Source organism: the organism of the source record quoted next, unplaced genomic scaffold, assembly GCF_019419815.1.
Source record: "Pyrus x bretschneideri cultivar Hongxiangsu unplaced genomic scaffold, Pyrus_bretschneideri_v1 Contig13, whole genome shotgun sequence".
NCBI classification, from domain to species: domain Eukaryota; kingdom Viridiplantae; phylum Streptophyta; class Magnoliopsida; order Rosales; family Rosaceae; genus Pyrus; species Pyrus x bretschneideri.
This window is the reverse complement of record NW_025999424.1, coordinates 1,389,287-1,410,340: the sequence shown is the minus strand read 5'-3', so window position 1 is coordinate 1,410,340 and position 21,054 is coordinate 1,389,287. Positions and strand designations below refer to the sequence as shown.

At 39.5% G+C, this 21,054-nt stretch overlaps 2 protein-coding genes across 2 annotated transcripts; both read right to left on the bottom strand.

Annotated features, from left to right (window-relative positions):
* Positions 1-361: 361 nt before the first annotated feature.
* Positions 362-5,354, bottom strand: LOC103959766. The gene is made up of 8 exons (XM_048578866.1): positions 4,863-5,354; positions 4,462-4,737; positions 3,888-4,376; positions 3,678-3,806; positions 3,429-3,584; positions 2,977-3,339; positions 821-991; positions 362-742 (listed from the first exon to the last, which is right to left on the bottom strand). The coding sequence occupies exons 1-8, from the start codon at positions 5,112-5,114 to the stop codon at positions 512-514; spliced, it is 2,067 nt and encodes a 688-aa protein (XP_048434823.1). The 5' UTR covers positions 5,115-5,354; the 3' UTR covers positions 362-511.
* Positions 5,354-19,246, bottom strand: LOC103965854 (golgin subfamily B member 1-like). The gene is given in 23 exon segments (XM_048578867.1): positions 5,354-6,687; positions 6,776-6,928; positions 7,023-7,151; positions 7,375-7,899; positions 7,989-8,144; positions 8,243-8,371; positions 8,589-10,019; positions 10,104-10,628; positions 10,717-10,872; positions 10,967-11,095; positions 11,321-12,099; positions 12,102-12,431; positions 12,482-12,686; positions 12,772-12,927; positions 13,022-13,150; positions 13,357-14,328; positions 16,144-16,314; positions 16,399-16,554; positions 16,652-16,774; positions 16,864-17,424; positions 17,573-17,893; positions 17,896-18,152; positions 18,975-19,246. Coding segments are annotated over 22 exon segments (8,583 nt in total). The 5' UTR covers positions 17,923-18,152; positions 18,975-19,246; the 3' UTR covers positions 5,354-5,367.
* Between the last annotated feature and the right edge of the window lie 1,808 nt (positions 19,247-21,054).

The following is a 21,054-nucleotide window of genomic DNA, read 5'->3' as shown; positions in this document are numbered from 1 at the left end:
TCTTCTGACCTCACAGCAGATAAATCTCCTGCGTTTTCATCAGCTGGCATTCCCTGTTCATGCTCTTTTTCTATATTCTTGTCTCTGGTTGGAGTTTCATGCTCATGTGGAGAAGCTTCGATCTCCTTTGCCTCAGTAAGCAATGTAGACGATAGGATTTCAACTTGCTCTTGTGATATCCCTTCGTCGAGTGTCTGACTAGTAGCGATCTCATCTTTTGAAACTACATCAATGCTCCTAGAATCAGATTCACGAACTATTTCAGAACCTTCTTTGAATTCTTCTTCAGTAGCTTCAACATCTAGCTTTTCCGGAGCCAATTCAGAAACCTCCGCATGCCCTTCTGTTTGCAAGCTTGTCTCTTCTGTTGTCTTTTCGGCAAAAGAAGATTTATCCTCCACGTCACAAACCTCTTTCGCATCTGCTACATCACTAATTTTGACAGGTACCTTCTCTTCTTCAAGTTCATATTTCTCCAAAGGCTGTGCTGAATCTTCCTCCCCTTTTGATGTTACCTCTGCATTTGATTCAGTAACTGTGACTGCACCATTACTGTCATCGTCTTCAGTAACATCCTCCTCCTTTGAAGCTTTTGCTGAATCTTGACTACTACATTCTCCCGGCCGTCCTCTTCATACTTCACTGGTGAAGCATCAAAAATTTCTTCAGATGTTTTATTGATCTGATTCGTTTCATATGTGGTGCTCTCACCTACTCCAGCGATCTCTAGCTCTTTAAGTATCTGAATAAAAAATAAGTTTATATTCGAAACAGGCAAACGATAATTTCCCTAGAGACAAAGTAGGCTTTATAAGCTGACCTCTTCCTGTGAGTTTTCTGTCTCTTTGTCACTGTCTTGAGAGTTCTTAGCAGTTCCTTCTTGAATTCTTTCTGGTGTACAAATTGCAGCATTGCGTTTTGTGGTTTGTCCTTCACAGGAATCTCCATCAGTGCTCTTTGGCTCATCCACGACCTGTTCTAGCAGTTGAGGCTTCGCAAAGAAAAGGAAGAGTTAAAGAATACGAAATTAGAGTTTCTATACAATTGTACATGGGTCACATGCTTATGGTTATCATATTGTGTATTGTATATTGCATACCTCTTCAACTATCATGTTGTCATTCTCAGGATGGTCTTCTGATTCGCGACTCTCATCTTCAACTCTCAATTTTGGTTCTGCTTCCTCAAGGCTTTGCACTTGAAAGCTTCCCTCCACGGCCTTATCTCCCGCCAGCTCTGTCTGGTAAGCAGTCATCTCATCTCTCGAAACAACTTCAGCGCTTTGAGAATCAGATTTAGACACCTTTTCAAAAGATTTTTTGATTTCTTCTTTCATTTCATCAGCATCTAGATTTTTTGGAGCCAATTCAGAAATTTTGAGCTCCCTGGGCTCTTCCTTCAGCAGTGTCTCTTCTCCCAACGTTGCAGCAACTAAATCTCCCCCATTTTCATCAGCTGGCACTTCTGTTTTCTTGGCATACTCTTCCTCTGTAATTTTGTCTTGGGTTGTAGTTTCACGGTCGTCTTGATAAGTTTTGAGCTCCTCTTCCATGGGAAGCAAAGCATAAGATGCCTCAAGGTGTGTTTGGTCAGCAACAATTTCATCTTTCGAAACTGCATCAGTGCTTTGAGAATCGGATTTAGAGATTGTCTTAAGAGATTCTTTGATTCCTTCTTCTGTATCACCCGCATCCAGCTTTTCCAGAGACAACTCAGAAGCTTTGAGCTCTTTAGACTCTTCCTTTTGCAAGGGTGTCTCATCTTCTGACCTCTCAGCAGATAAATCTCTCTTGTTTTCATCAGCCAGGATTTCCTTTTCATGCTCTTCTTCTATATTCTTGTCTTTGGTTGGAGTTTCATGCTCATGTTGAGAAGCTTCGATCTCCTTTGCCTCAGTAAGCAATGTAGAAGATGGGATTTCAACTTGCTCGTGTGATATCCCTTCATCGAGTGTCTGACTAGTAACAATCTCATCTTTCGAAACTACATCAATGCTACTAGAATCAGATTCAGGAACTATTTCAGAACTTTCTTTGAATTCTTCTTCAGTAGCTTCAACATCTAGCTTTTCCGGAACCAATTCAGAAACCTCCGCATGCCCTTCTATTTGCAAGCTTGTCTCTTCTGTTGTCTTTTCGGCGAAAGAAGCTTTGTCCTCCAAATCGCAAACCTCTTTCACATCTGCTACATCACTAATTTTGACCGGTACCTTCTCTTCTTCCGGTTCAGATTTCTCCAAAGCCTGCTCTGATTCTTCTTCCCCTTTTGATGTAACCTCTGCACTTGATTCAGTAACTGTGACTGCACCATTATTGTCATCGTCTTCAGTAACATCCTCATCCTTTGAAGCTTTTTCTGAATCTTGACCGCTACCTTCTCCCGGCTGACCTTCTTCATACTTCACTGGTGAAGCACCAGAAATTTCTCCAGATGATTCAGCAATCTGATTCGTTTCATATGTGGTGCTCTTACCTACTCCAGCAATCTCTGTCTCTTTAAGTATCTGTACAAAAAATAAGTTTATATTCAAAATAGATAAACAATAATTTCCCTAGAGACAAAGTAAGCTTTATAAGCTGACCTCTCCTTCAAACTTCACTGTATCTGTTTGTTATCATCGAACTTTTTGCTTCCATCGTCCAGGATAAACTCTTGCGACGGGTCATCAGTATTGCATGCTTTCACGCTCTCGATACTACTTCCCTCTTCCGTTAAGTTTTCTGTCTCTTTGTCACTGTCTTGAGAGTTCTTAGCAGTTTCTTCTTGAATTCTTTCTGGTGTACAAATTGCAGCATTGCTTTCTATGGTTTGTCCTTCACTGAAATCTCCGCCAGTGCTCTTTGGCTCATCCAGGACCTGTTCTGGCAGTTGAGGCTTTACAAAGAAAAGGACGAGTTAGAAAATACGAAATTAGCGTTTCTATATGATTGTGCATGGTTGTTAATGATTATGGTCATCATATTGTATATTGCATACCTCTTCAACTATCATGGTGTTATTCTCGGGATGGTATTCTGATTCGCAACTCTCATCTTCAACTCTCAATTTTGGCTCTGCTTCCTCAAGGCTTTGCACTTGAAAGCTTTCATCCACGGCCTTATCTCCCGCCAGCTCAGTGTTGTATTCGCCTTCATCTGCTACTGTTGGAATCTGGTTCTCTGAAAACTCTTCTGAGTCAACATTTTCCAAGGCAGCTCCATCTGTTAAGATGGTTGCTAGACCCTTCTCTTCATGATCAATTTCAATATCTTTGACCTGCTCTTTGGTTTCTGCTTTGGCTCCCTTCAAGTCTGTGTGGGTTTGTTCCTCTGAAGTAGGAGCATGTGTGGCTTTGTTTTCCTAGTATAAATGTGTAAATCGACAATTGTAAAGTTATGATATAATCGAACAATCTAATATACTGATTTCTATATTGTATGCAAGCTGACCTCTTCTTTCAGACTCAAAACATAGCTTTCTTCTTGCTTTGAGCTTTCGGTACTTGTGTCTTCTCCTACCGGCGAAGAAGAGAGTTCTCGACTGGCCTGTTCATCTGAGTTCTTTCCAACAATATCTGTACTCGAATCAGCTGCCTCAAATGACACCTAAATGGTAAAAAAAAGAGTTTCATAACTGAAGAAGACCAAATATAGGGATCATGTATTTCAGTAGACTTTTGTTTTTCGTGTTCAAGTAACCTGATATTCGTTCAAATTTTCTTCGGTTGTTTCTTTGTCATTGAACTCTTGAGTGTTGTCCTCAACTGTATCAATTTCCCGCGTTGCCTGTTCTCCCATTTCTTGTTCCGTACTTGCAATCTCAAACACCTATGTCAGAGATGAAAGGATTATAAACTGTGACATAAGTTCCAAAAATAAAGTGTCATAGATTTTTTATGCTAATCTTACCTCCTCTACTTCAGTTTCATTTTCTTTCGTATCATTCACAGGTGTTGTCTCTTCTTCTTTCTTTTCTTCATCCAAGGATTCTTGTATGTTCTGAATTTTTATTTCCTCTTCTGTGCAGGTAACTACTTCAGCATTTTCGCTCGATTCTGTCTTACTTTCTTCAGGCATCAGGTCGAGCATCTTTTCATGCCCCTCGACTGGTTCATATTTCTGCACGGCCTGTGGTAAACCTTCTTCACCATTTACGTCTGCACTTGTTTCTATAACCGTGACTGCACCATTATCATCATCACCCTCTTCAGCCACTTTGGTAGAAAACGTGTCCTCATTGCTACCCTCCTCCTTCGAAACTGGACTGCTACTTTCTCCCTGCTCGCCTTCTTCATATTTCACCGGTGAAGTAACAATCTGTTCAGACCTTTCAGCAATCATAGTTGTCTCACCTGTGATGCTCTCATCTACTCCATCAGCTTGTGACTCTTTAAGAATCTGCAAAAAAATATAACCTTATTATATATAGACATACAGATAAAAGAAAATTCCCGTAGAGACAGTGTGCGCCTTTTAAGCTAACCTCTCCTCTGGACTTCACTTCATCCTTTTGGTCATCTTTGAGCGTTTCACTTTCATCTTCTCCAATGTACTCCGGTGAGAGATCATCACCGCTGCCTTCTTTTAAGCTCTCTATACAGCTTCCCTCTTCCTTTAAATTTTTATTCTCAGTTTCAATTTCTTGGGATTTGTTAACTGTATCCTCTCCAATTGATTCTTGTGTAAAACATGCGACATTGCCTTCTACGATTTCTTCTGTGTTGAAATCTCTGCCTGTGATCTTTGACTCATCAAAGACCTGTAAACATTGAAGTTTCGTGAAGAATTAAGGAGACATGGAGAAAATATGTTATTGACTGTTTGTTTATAATTCGGTGTGTTTGTGTCACAGGAATACATTCATTCATATTTTATGTTGCGTACCTCTTCAACTATCGTGCTAGTCTTTTCAGGTTGAGCTTCTGATTTGCAACTCTCCTCTTCGACTCCCACTTTCGGTTCTGCTTCTTCAAGAATTTGCACTCCAGCGGTGTCATTCAAAACTACATTTCCATGTGCTATCTTCTCTTCACCTTCATCTGCTGCTGTCGGATTCTCCTTGTCCGAGAACTCTTTTGTGTCGGAATTTTCCTCTGCTTGCAGTTGCACATAAGCATCATCAATGTCCAAGGCCATTTCATCTTTTGAGATGGTTTCCAGAACCTTCTCTTCAGGAGCAATATCATTTTTGACCCGTTCATCAGATTCTGCTTCGGCTTCCCTCAAACGTGTTTCACCTTCCCCTTCTGCTGTTTGAATCTGCTCCTCCAGGTTCTCATTTGATTCAAAACTTTCCTCTTCTTTTACCTCAATATCTTTGACGTCCAAGGATGATTCATCTGTTAAGATGTCTGCTAGACCCTTCTCTTCGGGGCAATATCACTGCATTTTATATGCTCCTTGGTTTCTGCTTCGCTTCCTTCAAGAACGTTTCATCCTCCGTTGGGATTTTCTCCTCGAAGTCCTCTTTTGATTCAAAACTTCTCTCTACTTGTACGCCAATATCTTCCACGTCCAACGTTGCCTCATCTGTTGAGACGGTTGCTAGACTCTTCTGTTCTGGAGAAATATCGGTATTGTATTTATGCTCCTTACTTTCTGCTTCAGCTTCATTCAAGAATGTTCCACGCTCATGTGATGCGGTTGGAATCTGCTCTTCCACATTCTCCTTTGATTCAGAAACTTCATCCGATTTTACATCAATATCTTCTACGTCCAAAGATGTTTCATCCATTACGATGTTTGCAAGGCCCTTCTCTTCGGGAACAAGATCAGTGTATTTGAACTGCTCCGTATTTATTGCTTCGGCTTCTTTCAAGCTTGTTTCATGTTCATCTGCTGTTGATGGAATCTTACTCTCCAAGTTCTTGCTCGAGTTGAAAGTTTCCTCCGCTTGTAAACCAATATCTTCAATGTTCGAAGCCTTTTGATCTGTTAAGATGGTTGCTAGACCCTTGTCTTCAGGAGCAATATCACTATACTTTATCTGTTCCTTGTTTTCTGCTTCGGCTTCCTTCAAGAATGTTTCATCTTCATCAGCTGCAATTGGATTTTTCTCCTCGGACTTCTCTTTTGATTCGAAACTTTCCTCTGCTTTTACACCAATATCTTCTGCTTCCAAGGGTGTCTCATCTGTTAAGATGGTCGCTAGACCCTTCTCTTCAGGAGCAATATCAGCATATGTGACCTGTTCCTTATCTTCTGCTTCGGCTTCTTTCAAGCTTGTTTCACCTTCATGTGCTACTGGCGGAATCTGCTTATCTATGTTCTCTTCTGAATTGACAGTTTTCTCCGCTTGTGCATCAACATCTTCATGAGCAATATCAACATTTTTTATCTGCTCCTTGTTTTCAGCTTCGGCTTCTTTCGAGATTATTTCACCTACATCTGCTGCTATAGGAAATTGTTCCTCCAAGTTCTCTTCTGAATCAAGATTCTCCTTCAATTGTACATCAATATCTTCAACTTCCGAGGCCGTTTCATCCGCTAAGATGGTTGCTTGACCCTTCTCTTCAGCAGCAGTATCAATGTTTTTGTCCTTCATTTCGATCTCTGTTTCAGATTCATGCAAGGCTGTTACATGACTCAGTTCTCCAGACAGAGATTCAGAATTGCTAACTGTGTTGCCATCGTTCTCCTGAATATTTTTCTCAATCTCTGCCCCATATTTCTCAGTCGGCTCGTTACATGTTGCATGACCTTCATTTTCCTGTTGTGGATATGAACTGTAAATTTGAATTTGCAAGATAATACTATAATGTAATAATCTAAAATTTTGATATCCTATGCTAGATTACCTCTTCTAGAAGCACGGCGTTGGTTTCTTCTTCCTTCGGGATCTCATTAGTTTCTTCTTCTACTACCAGCGGAGAAGAGAGTTCCTGAATGTCATGTTCCTCTAGGTTCTTTTCCTCTGCAGTTGTACTCAAATCAGCTGCATCAGTACAGGCCTAACATTGGAAGGAAAAAACACACAGGTTATGTACTGGGCTACGATGAAAAAGGATAACTCTTTTGTAGGCTTTATTTTGTGTCCAGGTAAACCTGATATCCCGCGGAGTTCTCTTCATTTGTTTCTTTATCAATGGAATCTCGAGGGGGTTCCAGGACAGTATGAATTTCGTGTACCACATGTTCTCCAGTTTCTTGCTCCGTGCTGGTAGTCTCAAGCACCTATATTAGAGATGAAACCGTCGTAATATATAAGGAGAAAATAGATTTTAGAAATCGTTTTGTACCATACTAAAATAAACCATCGTATTTTCGCATATTCATATCTATCGGTGATACATTATGAATCCTGCATTTTGGTCAATAACTAAACCGCGTAAGGAAACTACTTGTCAGATGATAGGGCCGAAAGAAAAATTCATGAAAAGGTTTATTTCAATCTTACCTCCTCCCTTGTAGTGTCATCTTCTAGTGTGTTTGTAGTTTCAGTCACTTCATGTGCTATTGGCGGAATCTGCTTATCTATGTTCTCTTCTGAGTTGACAGCTTTCTCCTCTTGTGCATCAACATCTTCATGAGCAATATCAACATTTTTTATCTGCTCCTGGTTTTCTGCTTCAGCTTCTTTCGAGATTATTTCACCTTCATCTGCTGCTATCGGAAGTTGTTCCTCCAAGGTCTCTTCCAACTCAAGGTTCTCCTTTAATTGTACATCAATATCTTCAACTTCCGAGGCTGTTTCATCTGCTGAGATGGTTGCTTGACCCCTCTCTTCAGGAGCAGTATCAATGTTTTTGTCCTGCCTTTCGATCTCCGTTTCAGTTTCCTTCAAGGCTGTTACATGATTCAGTTCTCCGGACAGAGATTCAGAATTGCTAACTGTGTTGCCATCTTTCTCCTGAATATTTTTCTCAATCTCTGCCTCATATTCCTCATTGGGCTCATTACATGTTGCATGCCCTTCCTTTTCCTGTTGTCAGTATGAGTTGTAAATTTCAATTTGCAAGATAATACTACAGTGTATTTGAATCTAAAATTTGATATCGAATGCTAGATTACCTCTTCTTCTAGAAGCGTGTTGTAGGTTTCTTCTTCCTTCAGGATTTCCTTAGTTGCTTCTTCTACTACCAGCGGAGAAGAGAGTTCCTGAATGGCATGTTCCTCTAAGTTCTTTTCCTCTGCACTTGTACTCAAATCAGCTGCCTCAGAACATGCCTAACATTGGAAGGGAAAAAAAATCCAAAGGTTATGTACTGGGAGATGAAGAAAAAGGATCACACTTTTGTAGGCTTTATGTTTGTGTCCAGGTAAACCTGATATTCTGCGGAGTTGTCTTCATTTGCTTCTTTATCAATGGAATCTCGAGGGGGTTTCAGGACAGTATGAATTTCGTATACCACATGTTCTCCAGTTTCTTGCTCCGTACTGGTAGTCTCAAGCACCTACATTAGAGATGAAACTGTCATAATATAAAAGGAGAAAATAAATTTTAGAAATCGTTCATACCATTTTAAAATAAAACATCGTTTCTTTGCATGTTCATATGTATATGTGATACGTTATGAATCTTTCATCTAGGTCAATAACAAAACCGTGTAGGGAGACTACTTGTCAGATGATAAGCCAGAAAGAAGAACTACAAGTTTATTCCGATCTTACCTCCTCCCTTTCAGTGTCATCTTCTATTGTGTTTGTAATTTCAGTCACTTGTTCTTGTGAGTTCAAATTTTCCTCTTCGATCTGCTCCTTGTTTTCTGCTTCTGCTTCCTTCAAGAATTTTCCACCTTCATCTGCTGGTGTTGGAATCTGCTCCTGCACGTTCTCTTTTGATTTGAGGCTTTCCTCTGCTTGTACACCGATAACTTCAATGTCTGAGGTTGTCTCAGCTGTTGAGATGGTTGCCATCTCTTCAGGAACAATATCAATACTTTTAACCAGCTCATTAATTTCTGCTTCAGCTTCTCCCAAGCCTGTTTCTCGTTCACCTGATGTTAGAATTGGGTTCTCCAAATTCTCTTGTGTAATAAAAATTTCATCTGCTTGTACTTCAATATCTTCAGGAGAAATATAAGTAATTTTTTCGCCTTCATCTGCTGTTGTTGGAATCTGCTCCTCCACATTCTCTTTTGATTCGACACAGTCCTCAGTTTTTACCTCAATATCCTCGACGTCTAAGGGTGTTTCATCTGTTAAGATGGTTGCTAGACCCTTCTCTTCAGGAACAATATCAGCATGCTTGCCCTGTGCTTTATATTCTGCTTCGGCTGCTTTCAAGCTTGTTTCACATTCCCCTGATGGGATCTGCTTATCCACATTCTCTTCAGAATTATCAATTTCATCTCCTTGTCCATCAGTATCTGCATGAGCAATATCAGTACTTTTAATCTCATCCTTGCTTTCTGCTTCAGCTTTCTGCAGGGATGTTTCGCCTTCATCTGCTGTTGTTGGAAAATTCTCCTCCAAGTTCTCATTTGATTCGACATTTTTCTCTGCTCGCACATAGGTATCTTCCATGTCGAAGGATTTTTCATTTATTAAGATGGTTTCCAAAACCTTCTCTTCAGCAGCAACATCACTATTGTTTATCTGCTCCTCATTTTCTGCCTCGGCTTCCTTAGAGAATGTTTCAACCTTGTCTGCTGCTGTTGGAATATGCTCCTCCAAATTCTCTTTTGATTCACAATTTTCCTCTTCTTGTACACCAATATCTTCAACTTCCGAGGCCGTTTCACCTTTCAAGATGGTTGCTTGACCCCTTTCTTCCGGAGCAGTATCAATGTTTTCTTTCTGCTCCTCCTTTTCTGTTTCAGCTTCCTTCAAACCTGTTACATAACTCACTTCACCCAACACAGAGTCAGAATTGCTGGCAGCCAGGCCATTTTTCTCCTGAACATTTTTCTCAGTCTCCGTCTCAGACACCTCAGCGAGAGTGGAAATATTTTCAACAAATGTTTTGTTGCTTTCTCCTGAAATTGGAGCATTGAGGTCCTTATTTGGCTCTGTTATGTCCTCTATGGTTTCAGATTGTGTTTCATGTGTCATACTCACTACCTCAGCAGGCTCGTTACATTCTGTATCTTCTTCTTTTTTCTGCAGGGGATGCGAATTCTTGATTGGAATATGTAATACAATAGACTATAATGTAAAAATCGAAAATTCTGATACAATGCTAACCTCTTCTTTTAGAATCAAGACAGCGGTTTCTTTCAAGCTTGTTTCACCTTCATGTGCTATTGGCGGAATCTGCTTATCTATGTTCTCTTCTGAGTTAACAGTTTTCTCTGCATGTGCATCAACATCTTCATGAGCAATATCAACATTTTTTATCTGCTCCTGGTTTTCTGCTTCGGCTTCTTTCAAGATTATTTCACCTTCATCTGCTGCTATCGGAAATTGTTCCTCCAAGTGCCCTTCCAATTCAAGGTTCTCCTTTAATTGTACATCAATATCTTCAACTTCCGAGGTTGTTTCATCTGCTGAGATGGTTGCTTTACCCTTCTCTTCAAGAGCAGTATCAATTTTTTTGTCCTGCCCTTCGATCTCTGTTTCAGATTCCTTCAAGGTTGTTACATGACTTAGTTCTCCGGACAGAGATTCAGAATTGCTAACTGTGCTGCCATCTTTCTCCTGAATATTTTTCTCAATCTCTGCCTCATATTCCTCACTGGGCTCGTTACATGTTGCATGCCCTTCCTTTTCCTGTTGTCGATATGAGTTGTAAATTTCAATTTGCAAGATAATACTATAGTGTATTTTAATCTAAATTTGATATTGAATGCTAGATTACCTCTTCTTCTAGAAGCACGGTGTAGGTTTCTTCTTCCTTTAGGATTTCGTTAGTAGCTTCTTCTACTACCAGCGGAGAAGAGAGTTCCCGAATGGCATGTTCCTCTAAGTTCTTTTCCTCTGCACTTGTACTCGAATCAGCTGCCTCAGTACATGCCTAACATTGGAAGGGAAAAAAAATATAGGTTATGAACTGGGAGACGAAGAAAAAGGATAGCACTTGTAGGCTTTATGTTTGTATCCAGGTAAACCTGATATTCCACGGAGTTGTCTTCATTTGTTTCTTTATCAATGGAATCTCGAGGGGGTTCTGGGACAGTATGAATTTCGTGTACCACATGTTCTCCAGTTTCTTGCTCCGTACTGGTAGTCTCAATCACCTACATTAGAGATGAAACCGTCATAATATATAAGGAGAAAATAGATTTTAGAAATCGTTTGTACCATACTAAAATAAACCTTCGTATTTTCGCATATTCATATCTATCGGTGATATGTTATGAATCCTGCATTTCATGTCAATAACTAAACCTGTATAGGGAGACTACTAGTCAGATGACAAGCCACAAAAGAAAAACTCATAAAAAAGTTTATTCCAATCTTACCTCCTCCCTTTCAGTGTCATCTTTTGTGTTTGTAATTTCAGTCACTTCTTTTTCTTTGTCTGAGGATTCTTGTGAATTCAAAGTTTCCTCGTCAATTTGCTCCTTGTTTTCTGCTTCGGCTTTCTTCAAGAAATTTTCACCTTCATCTGCTGCTGTTGGAATTTGCTCCTCCACGTTCTCTTTTGATTTGAGACTTTCCTCTGCTTGTACACCGATATCTTCAACGTCCAAGGGTGTCTCAGCTGTTGAATTGGTTGCTATCTCTTCAGGAACAATATCAATACTTTTGACCTGCTCCTTAATTTCTGCTTCAGCTTCTCCCAAGCCTGTTTCTTGTTCACCTGATGTTGTTGGAATCGGGTTCTCCAAATTATCTTGTGTAATAAAATTTTCATCTGATTGTACTTTAATATCTTCATGAGAAATATAAGTACTTTTTTCACCTTCGTCTGCTGTTGTTGGAATCTGCTCCTCCACATTCTCTTTTGATTCAACACATTCCTTAGTTTTTACCTCAATATCCTCAACGTCTAAGGGTGTTTCATCTGTTACGATGGTTGCTAGACCCTTCTCTTCAGGAGCAATATCACCATGTATGACCAGCTCCTTATACTCTGCTTCAGCTGCTTTCAAGCTTGTTTCACATTCCCCTGCTGGAATCTGCTTATCCAAGCTCTCTTCAGAACTATCAATTTCATCTCCATGTCCATCAATATCTGCATGAGGAATATCATCATTTTTAATCTCATCCTTGCTTTCTGCTTCAGCTTCCTTCGGAATGTTTCGCCTTCATCTGCTACTGTTGAAATATTCTCCTCCAAGTTCTCATTTGATTCGACATTTTTCTCTGCTTGCACATTGGTATCTTCCATGTCGAAGGATTTTTCATTTGTTAAGATGGTTTCCAGAACATTCTCTTCAGCAGCAACATCACCATTGTTTATCTGCTCCTCCTTCTCTGCCTCGGCTTCCTTTGAGAATGTTTCAACCTTGTCTGCTGCTGTTGGAATATGCTCCTCCAAATTCTCTTTTGATTCACATTTTTCCTCTGCTTGTACACCAATATCTTCAACTTCCGAGGCCGTTTCACCTTTCAAGATGGTTGCTTGACCTTCTCTTCCGGTGCAGTATCAATGTTTTCTTTCAAGATGGTTGCTTGACCCTTCTCTTCAGCAGCAGTGTCAATGTTTTTCTCCTGCCTTTCAATCTCTGTTTCAGATTCATGCAAGGCTGTTACATGACTCAGTTCTCCAGACAGAGATTCAGAATTGCTAACTGTGTTGCCATCTTTCTCCTGAATATTTTTCTCCATCTCTGCCTCATATTTCTCAGTCGGCTCGTTACATGTTGCATGCCCTTCCTTTTCCTGTTGTGGATATGAATTGTAAATTTGAATTTGCAAGATAATACTAATGTAATAATCTAAAATTTTGATATCTATGCTAGATTACCTCTTCTTCTAGAAGCGTGGCGGAGGTTTCTTCTTCCATCGGGATTTCATTAGTTGCTTCTTGTACTACGAGAGGAGAAGAGAGTTCTTGACTGTCATGTTCCTCTAAGTTCTTTTCCGCTGCACTTGTACTCAAATCAGCTGCCTCAGTACATGCCTAACATTGGAAGGGAAAAAAAACATAGGTTATGAACTGTGAGACGAAGAAAAAGGATAGCACTTGTAGGCTTTATGTTTGTGTCCAGGTAAACCTGATATTCCGTGGAGTTGTCTTCATTTGTTTCTTTATCAATGGAATCTCGAGGGGGTTCTGGGACAGTATGAATTTCGTGTACCACATGTTCTCCAGTTTCTTGCTCCGTACTGGTAGTCTCAAGCACCTACGTTAGAGATGAAACCATCAAAATATATGAGGAGAAAATATATTTTAGAAATCGTTTGTACCATATGAAAATAAACCATCGTGTTTATCAGTGATACGTTATGAATCCTGCATTTCGGTCAATAACTAAACCGTATAGGGAGACTACTAGTCAGATGATAAGCCAGAAAGAAAAACTCATAAAAAAGTTTATTCCGATCTTACCTCATCCCTTTCAGTGTCATCTTTTATGTTTGTAATTTGAGTCACTTCTTCTTTTTCTTTGTCTGAGGATTCTTGTGAATTCAAAGTTTCCTCGTTAATCTGCTCCTCGTTTTCTGCTTCGGCTTCCTTCAAGAAATTTTCACCTTCATCTGCTACTGTTGGAATCTGCTCCTCCACATTCTCTTTTGATTTGAGACTTTCCTCTGCTCGTACACCAATGTCTTCAATGTCCAAGGGTGTCTCAGTTGTTGAGATGGTTGCTATCTCTTCAGGAACAATATCAATGCTTTTGACCTGCTCCTTATATTCTGCTTCGGCTGCCTTCAAGCTTGTTTCACATTCCACTGCTGGAATCTGCTTATCCAAGTTCTCTTCAGAACTATCGCTTTCATCTCCGTGTTCATCAATATCTGCATGAGCAATATCAGCATTTTTAATCTCATCCTTGCTTTCCTCTTCAGCTTCCTTCGGGAATATTTCACCTTCATCTGCTGCTGTTGGAATATTCTCCTCCAAGTTCTCATTTGATTCGACATTTTTCTCTGCTTGCACGTTGGTATCTTCCACATCGAAGGATTTTTCATCTGTTAAGATGGTTCTCAGAACCTTCTCTTCAGCAGCAACATCACTATTGTTTATCTGCTCCTCAATTTCTGCCTCGGCTTCCTTTGAGAATGCTTCACCCTTATCTGCTGCTGTTGGAATATGCTCCTCCAACTTCTCTTTTGATTCACAATTTTCCTCTGCTCGTACACCAATATCTTCAACTTCCGAGGCCATTTCATCTTTCAAGATGGTTGCTTGACCCTTCTCTTCCGGAGCAGTATCAAGGTTTTCTTTCTGCTCCTCCTTTTCTGTTTCAGCTTCCTTCAAACCTATTACATGACTCACTTCACCCGACGGAGAGTCAGAATAGCTAACCGCCAGGCCATCTTTCTCCTGAATATTTTTCTCTGTCTCCGTCTCAGATACCTCAGCTAATGTTTTTGTTGCTTTCTTCTGAAATTGGAGCACTGAGATCCTTATTTGGCTCTTTTGTGTCCTCTGTGGTTTCAGATTGTGTTTCATCTGTCATACTCGCTACCTCAGCAGGCTCGTTACATTCTGCATCTTCTTCCTTTTTCTGCAGGGGATGCCAATTCTTGATTGGAATATGTAATACAGTAGACTATAATTTAAAAATAAAAAATCCTGATATCATGCTAACCTTTTCTTTTAGAATCAAGACACCGGTTTCTTCTTCCCTTGGGATTTCCGTAGCTGTTTCTTCTACTACCAACGGAGAAGAGAGTTCCGGAATGGCCTGTTCCTCTAAGTTCTTTTCCTCTGTATTTGTACTCAAATCGGCTGCCTCAACACACGCCTAAATTTGGAAGGAAAAAAAAAACGAAAGGTCATATACTTGGAGACAAAGAAATAGGGTAGCACTTTTGGTAGGGTTTATGTTTGCGTTCAAGTAAACCTGATACTCTGTGGAGGTTTCTTCATTTGTTTCTTTATCAACGAAATCTTGAGGGGATTCCGTATGAATTTCCCCAACCAAGTGTTCTCCAGTTTCCTGTTTTGTACCGGGAGTCTCAAGCACCTACGTTAGAGACAAAACCATCATAAACTGAGATGGCAGATCATAAACCAGAAATAAAAACTCATGAAAAGCGTTAATTCCAATCTTACCTCCACGTTCTCTTTTGATTTGCGGCTTTCCTCTGCTTGTACACCGATAACTTCAACATCCGAGTGTGTCTCGGCTGTTGAGATGGTTGCCATCTCTTCTGGAACAATATCAATACTTTTGATCTGCTCCTTAATTTCTGCTTCAGCTTCTCCCAAGCCTGTTTCTCGTTCATCTGATGTTGTTAGAATCGGGTTCTCCAAATTCTCTAGTGTAATAAAATTTTCATCTGCTTGTACTTCAATACTTTCAGGAGAAATGTAAGTACTTTTTTCGCCTTCATCTGCTGTTGTTGGAATTTGCTCCTCCACATTCTCTTTTGATTCGACACAGTCCTCAGTTTCTACCTCAATATCCTCGACGTCTATGGGTGTTTCATCTGTTAAGATGGTTGTAAGACCCTTCTCTTCAGGAACAATATCAGCATGTTTTCCCTGCTCCTTATATTCTGCTTCGGCTGCTTTCAAGCTTGTTTCACGTTCGCCTGCTAGGATCTTCTTATCTAAGTTCTCTTCAGAATTATCAATTTCATCTCCGTGTCCATCAGTATCTGCATGAGCAATATCAGTACTTTTAATCTCATCCTTGCTTTCTGCTTCAGCTTCCTGCAGGCATGTTTCGCCTTCATCTGCTGTTGTTGGAAAATTCTCCTCCAAGTTCTCATTTGATTCGACACTTTTCTCTGCTTGCACACAGGTATCTTCCACGTCGAAGGATTTTTCATTTGTTAAGATGGTTCCCAGAACCTTCTCTTCAGCAGCAACATCACTATTGTTTATCTGCTCCTCAATTTCTGCCTCGGCTTCCTTCGAGAATGCTTCACCCTCATCTGCTGCTGTTGGAATATGCTCCTCCAACTTCTCTTTTGATTCACAATTTTCCTCTGCTTGTACACCAATATCTTCAACTTCCGAGGCTGTTTCGTCTTTTAAGATGGTTGCTTGACCCTTCTCTTCAGGAGCAGTATCAATGTTTTCTTTCTGCTCGTCATTTTCTGTTTCAGCTTCCTCCGTCATACCTGTTGCATGACTCGCTTCACCCAACGCAAAGTCAGAATTGCTAGCCGCCAGGCCATCTTTCTCCTGAGTATGTTTCTCTGTCTCCGTCTCAGATACCTCAGCTAGAGTGGAAATATTTTCAACAAATGTTTTGTTGCTTTCTTCTGAAATTGGACCACTGAGGTCCTTATTTGGCTCTGTTGTGTCCTCTGTGGTTTCAGACTGTGTTTCATGTGTCATACTCGCTACCTCAGCGGGCTCGTTACATTCTGCATCTTCTTCCTTTTTCTGCAGGGGATACCAATTCTTTATTGGAATATGTAATACAGTAGACTATGATGTAAAAATCGAAAATCCTGATATCATGCTAACCTCTTCTTTTAGAATCAAGGCACCGGTTTCTTCTTCCCTTGGGATTTCCGTAGCTGTTTCTTCTACTACCAACGGAGAAGAGAGTTCCGGAATGGCCTGTTCCTCTAAGTTCTTTTCCTCTGTATTTGTACTCAAATCGGCTGCCTCAACAATTGCCTAAAATTGAAAAAAAAAAAAACGAAAGGTCATATACTTGGAGATGAAGAAATAGGATAGCACTTTTGGTAGGGTTTATGTTTGTGTTCAAGTAAACCTGATACTCTGTTGAGGTTTCTTCATTTGTTTCTTTATCACCGAAATCTTGAGGGGATTCCGCATGAATTTCCCCAACCAAGTGTTCTCCGGTTTCTTGTTTTGTACCGGAAGTCTCAAGCACCTTCATTAGCGATGAAACCATCATAAACTGAAATGGCAGATCATAAACCAGAAATAAAAACTCATGAAAAGCGTTAATTCCAATCTTACCTCCTCCCTTGCATTGTCATCTTCTAAATTACTTGTGTTTTCAGTCGCTTCTTTCTTTTCTTCGTCCAAGGATTCTTGCGTGTGCTGAATTGTTGTTTCCTCTTTTGTGCAGTTACTTTCTTCTGCATTTTCTCGGGATGTTTGTGTCTTAGTTTCCTCAGGCAACACATCCCGCGAATGTTGAAGCTCCTCTCCTGAATCACATTTCTGCAAGGTCTGTGGTGAACTTTCATCATCATTTGGTGTTACTTTTGCGCTCGTTTCTTTAATCGTGACTGCACTACTATACTCATCATCTTCAGCCACTTTGGTGGTAAATGTATCTACATCTTTGTCATCCTTAGTTGGGTTGGTACCATCTCCCTGACCACCTTCGTCACCTTTCACCGTTGGGTTGGTACCATCTCCCTGATCACCTTCGTCACCTTTCACCGTTGAAACATTAAGAACTCCTTCAGATCTTTCAACATTTTCATTTGGCTCCGATATGGTGCTCTTGCCTACTTCAGCAATCTCTGACTCCGTAACAATTTGCATCAAGCTACTTGCCACTCGGAGATTCTGCAACATCAATAGAACACAAACCAAGTCTTTTGATAAAAAGGTTTTGAGATATATTTTCAATTGAATTATGCAACCAAGAAACTCAACAAATTTCCAAACACTTTCTAGTTCAAATGAAAAGGGTTCAAGCAAGTATTTTATTAACCTGTTCGTCAGGAGTTTCATCTTCAATGGTGTCATAACTAGTATTTGCTTCCTCTACCTTTCCCTCTTTCTCGCAGCTTTGTTCTACAACTCGTCTCTCATCTTCAGCAGTGGTGATTGTTTCTGAACTTTCTCTCGAAGTTGCTGCTTCGTCTTCCTCAGAATTTAACTTCGGTCTAGCAAGCTCATAGGTGACAGGCTGAATGTTCTCATATAAGTTCGTCTCGCTTTCTCCTTTGTGATCTGTTGAATTCGCTTTGCTGTGCTCTACAGCGGAAAATCCATCACTATCTTCCTCCTCCACCACTGAAGCCTCTCCTATATCCAGTGCCTCATCTTTTCTCCGTGCATCTTCCTCTTGTTTGTCAACCTTTGAATCTAAGAGTGTTTCTAAAGGATTTCCGCACTCTGAGATTCCATTCTTGCTTTCAACGTGTGCAATTTCACCCTCTACATAGCATTTCACCGGTTCAGGACGTTGATCACTCCTCGCCTTCGGATTTTTTCAGTTGTACTGGGGAAAATTGATTGACAGTTATGTCAAACTTCCCCGTTGTCAGATATCCGTCTTCCCCTTCCGCCTGCATTACAAAGGAAACATTACGTTTTTCAAATTTTCATAACTAGGAGTAGGAGGCAAAACAAAAGAAACATAGTCACATTGAATGTAAAGCTTCAACGTTTTCATAACTCGTATACTTTTCGTGTTTATTTTACGAAGAAGCTGTTGCAAGAGATCATTCGTTGCTCAGCGAAAGGAGAGATTTTAACTGTCGTACAACGAATCTAAGCATGGAATTCGAAACTAGAATCCCCTGATTTCTCTGTTCTTTATACACACACCAATGTTTTATTTCTTTACTTTTCGTTGCGCAGAATGTACCGTTAAGAGTTCATTCTTCCACAACACATGAACGGAGTAGCTCAACGTAGCGTTCTTTCAGAACAAATATCTTCACTTTGCATAGTTGTCTGTTTCTTTTCTTTCATTACATCAGGCCATCCTGAATTCAATACTACGAAATCTAACATACTACGAGAAAATCCGAGTTTATAAACTATTTCCCAGATTCAATACGGTTTGATCTTTGATTATCAATCCAAACAAGCTTTAAGCATAGCCATACTAGTTTACGTTGAATTTTTTTCGCGTATTTACGTTGCTATCTGGATTTCTTGCTCAAAATACAAACTGAAACTAGTAACAACACATGATCTTGCCTCTAATTATTTACTTAATACCGTATATTACAGCGGATCAATCTTTCGATTACGTGATTAAACTACTGAAAACCATCTTACAAGATAAAATTATATCATACATACATAGAAAGATCGATCATAATATTACAAGAATAAAAGAACAGTAAGCAATTTGACTGAGAGTGATGAAGAAACCGTACCGTGGCGGATACAGATTCCGGAACCTCAGCTTCCGCTGCCATCAGTGTTCAGATTCTGGATTCTGAGTCGCATAAAGAAACTTTGTTCTGATCAAAACTTACAATACCTCGGAACTTCAAAACCAAACTTAAAAGTCTACAGCTTTAAGTTGAATCTGTCGATGTGGGATTTAAAGTTGAAAGTTTGATCATTAGATATCTGTACTAATCACTTGATTGTTATATTGGAATAAGGCAGCCAAAGAAGTGACAAAATTGCAACTTTTTTCTTCATATATTATGAATGTGTTGTATTAGTCTGAGTTGGCCACTAAGGCAATGGTCCTACTGATTGATTGATCCTCCACATGGCCTTGTAAGTAACACTAATGCAGCTTTATAGAAGCTGGGGAAATTCAATTAGGATCAATAATTCTTAGGTTATTAATATTTTCTTTTTTAAAAAGGATCAGCTAATTGCGAAGTCACGGTAGTTTACTTTTTTTGGGGATCAGATAGATTTACAGAGGTATTTTAGCATCTTTTTGGCCATTATCGTGTGATTCACTAATGTCAGAAATCAAACCCAAGACAAGCTATATGGAATACGGACCTAGAATTCACCTCAACCACTAGGCCACCTTGTGGTTTAGGTTATTAAGATTGATTATGATGTTTAATCCACCTACAGTCGGAAGCAGCTTCACTTTTTGACAGTTTCCTTTTTGTCTGACCACTATATATAATGTGGGTTTACACCTTTACAGCTCCCCAATCTGCGTACTACAATTTGTTTTTGCAGAAAATCTTTTGTAGGAATTGAACTTTTATAGTTTGTGTTACTGGAGGAAGTTGAGGTTCAACATTGTTAGAAGCCATTTTCTGTATGAGAGCTAAACGTGTAAAAAACGTATATCGAGTGACTTGAAGTATGTATAACATTTGAATTTTATATGTGAGGCAACCTACTATGATACCTTACTCACTATAATTACTATCGTTGATTGTTGATCCCAAGATTATTTGAACTTTCATTTTAAGTTACATTGCGTGTCGTTCATGATATTTAAATTTTAAACACACAACTTATTCTAACAAAGTAAAAATTGAACGCCGCTAGACCGATACGTCCAATGAACAGAAAAGGTCTTGCAATGCCTGATCACTGTGGGGGCTTAAGCGCAGATTTAATCTTTCAATTTTGTTTAGAAACAGTTGCAGACATCAATGTAGAAGATCACGCATGGGGGTAAGTTTTCAAACCGCCTTAAACTGAATTAATTAGTGTAAAGAAAATATGAAAAAGCAATTTTGGAGCAAGTGCTTCTGGTTGGCTGCTTTTCTAATGAGTCCAAGGACAATATTCTCTCCACGACAACGACCGTGATTATGATATTTAAACTTAAAAACACTCATCTGAGGATTTACGAGACAATATAAAATGAAGGTCCACGTTGGCAAGCGTGGAGGGGCCCCACTGCTTTGGTGTCCCAGGAAACCATCTCATTGATTCTCAACATCCGATTGGAATATATTACTTTTGTTGTTAATTATATTAGAAAATGTTAAAGAGGTTGTCTCAAAAGTGTTATTTTCTATAAAAAATTTACTAGCTCACAGTTTAACGTTAATTCTTAAACCAAGATTATATAACATTCTGCCGAAAATATGAGGCGATAAAAATTTCACAAAGAATCCTATTTTCAAGAAAGTCCCCTGAACATTTCTCTAATTATGTTTAGAGAGGTTGGTGCTATTAGGACCAAATTATTCAACGATATCATTTGTTGCCCTCCATTATATATCTCTCCCTTTTGATAAATATTTTACTTATCATCTTACTAAAGTTATGAGTGAATTCGAAGAAAGTTTACAAATATTTCTTTTACGTTCCTTCTACTTTTCATCCAACGTTCTTTGTTTATCCTCATGTCTTTTCTATCTTTTCTCCACCAACAAATGAAAACAAATTTTGCGAAATTTAACTTGTGAATAACCTGATTTGATTGTCTCAATACAAGTTTTGGACCGTACACCGAAAGAGTATCATGCTCACGTGGATTTTTTAGTCTTGGCATGCCAAGTTGGCGCATCATCCAGC

Excerpts from the sequence above, each read along its gene's own strand:
- LOC103959766 (XM_048578866.1), bottom strand. The coding sequence starts at position 5,114 with ATGGCCTTGGACATTGATGATGCTTATGTGCAACTGCAAGCAGAGGAA. Across the intron at positions 4,738-4,862 it reads CTAGCACGATAGTTGAAGAG|GTCTTTGATGAGTCAAAGAT; the intron begins GTACGCAACATA and ends CAATGTTTACAG. Across the intron at positions 4,377-4,461 it reads AAGTGAAGTCCAGAGGAGAG|ATTCTTAAAGAGTCACAAGC; the intron begins GTTAGCTTAAAA and ends ATTTTTTTGCAG.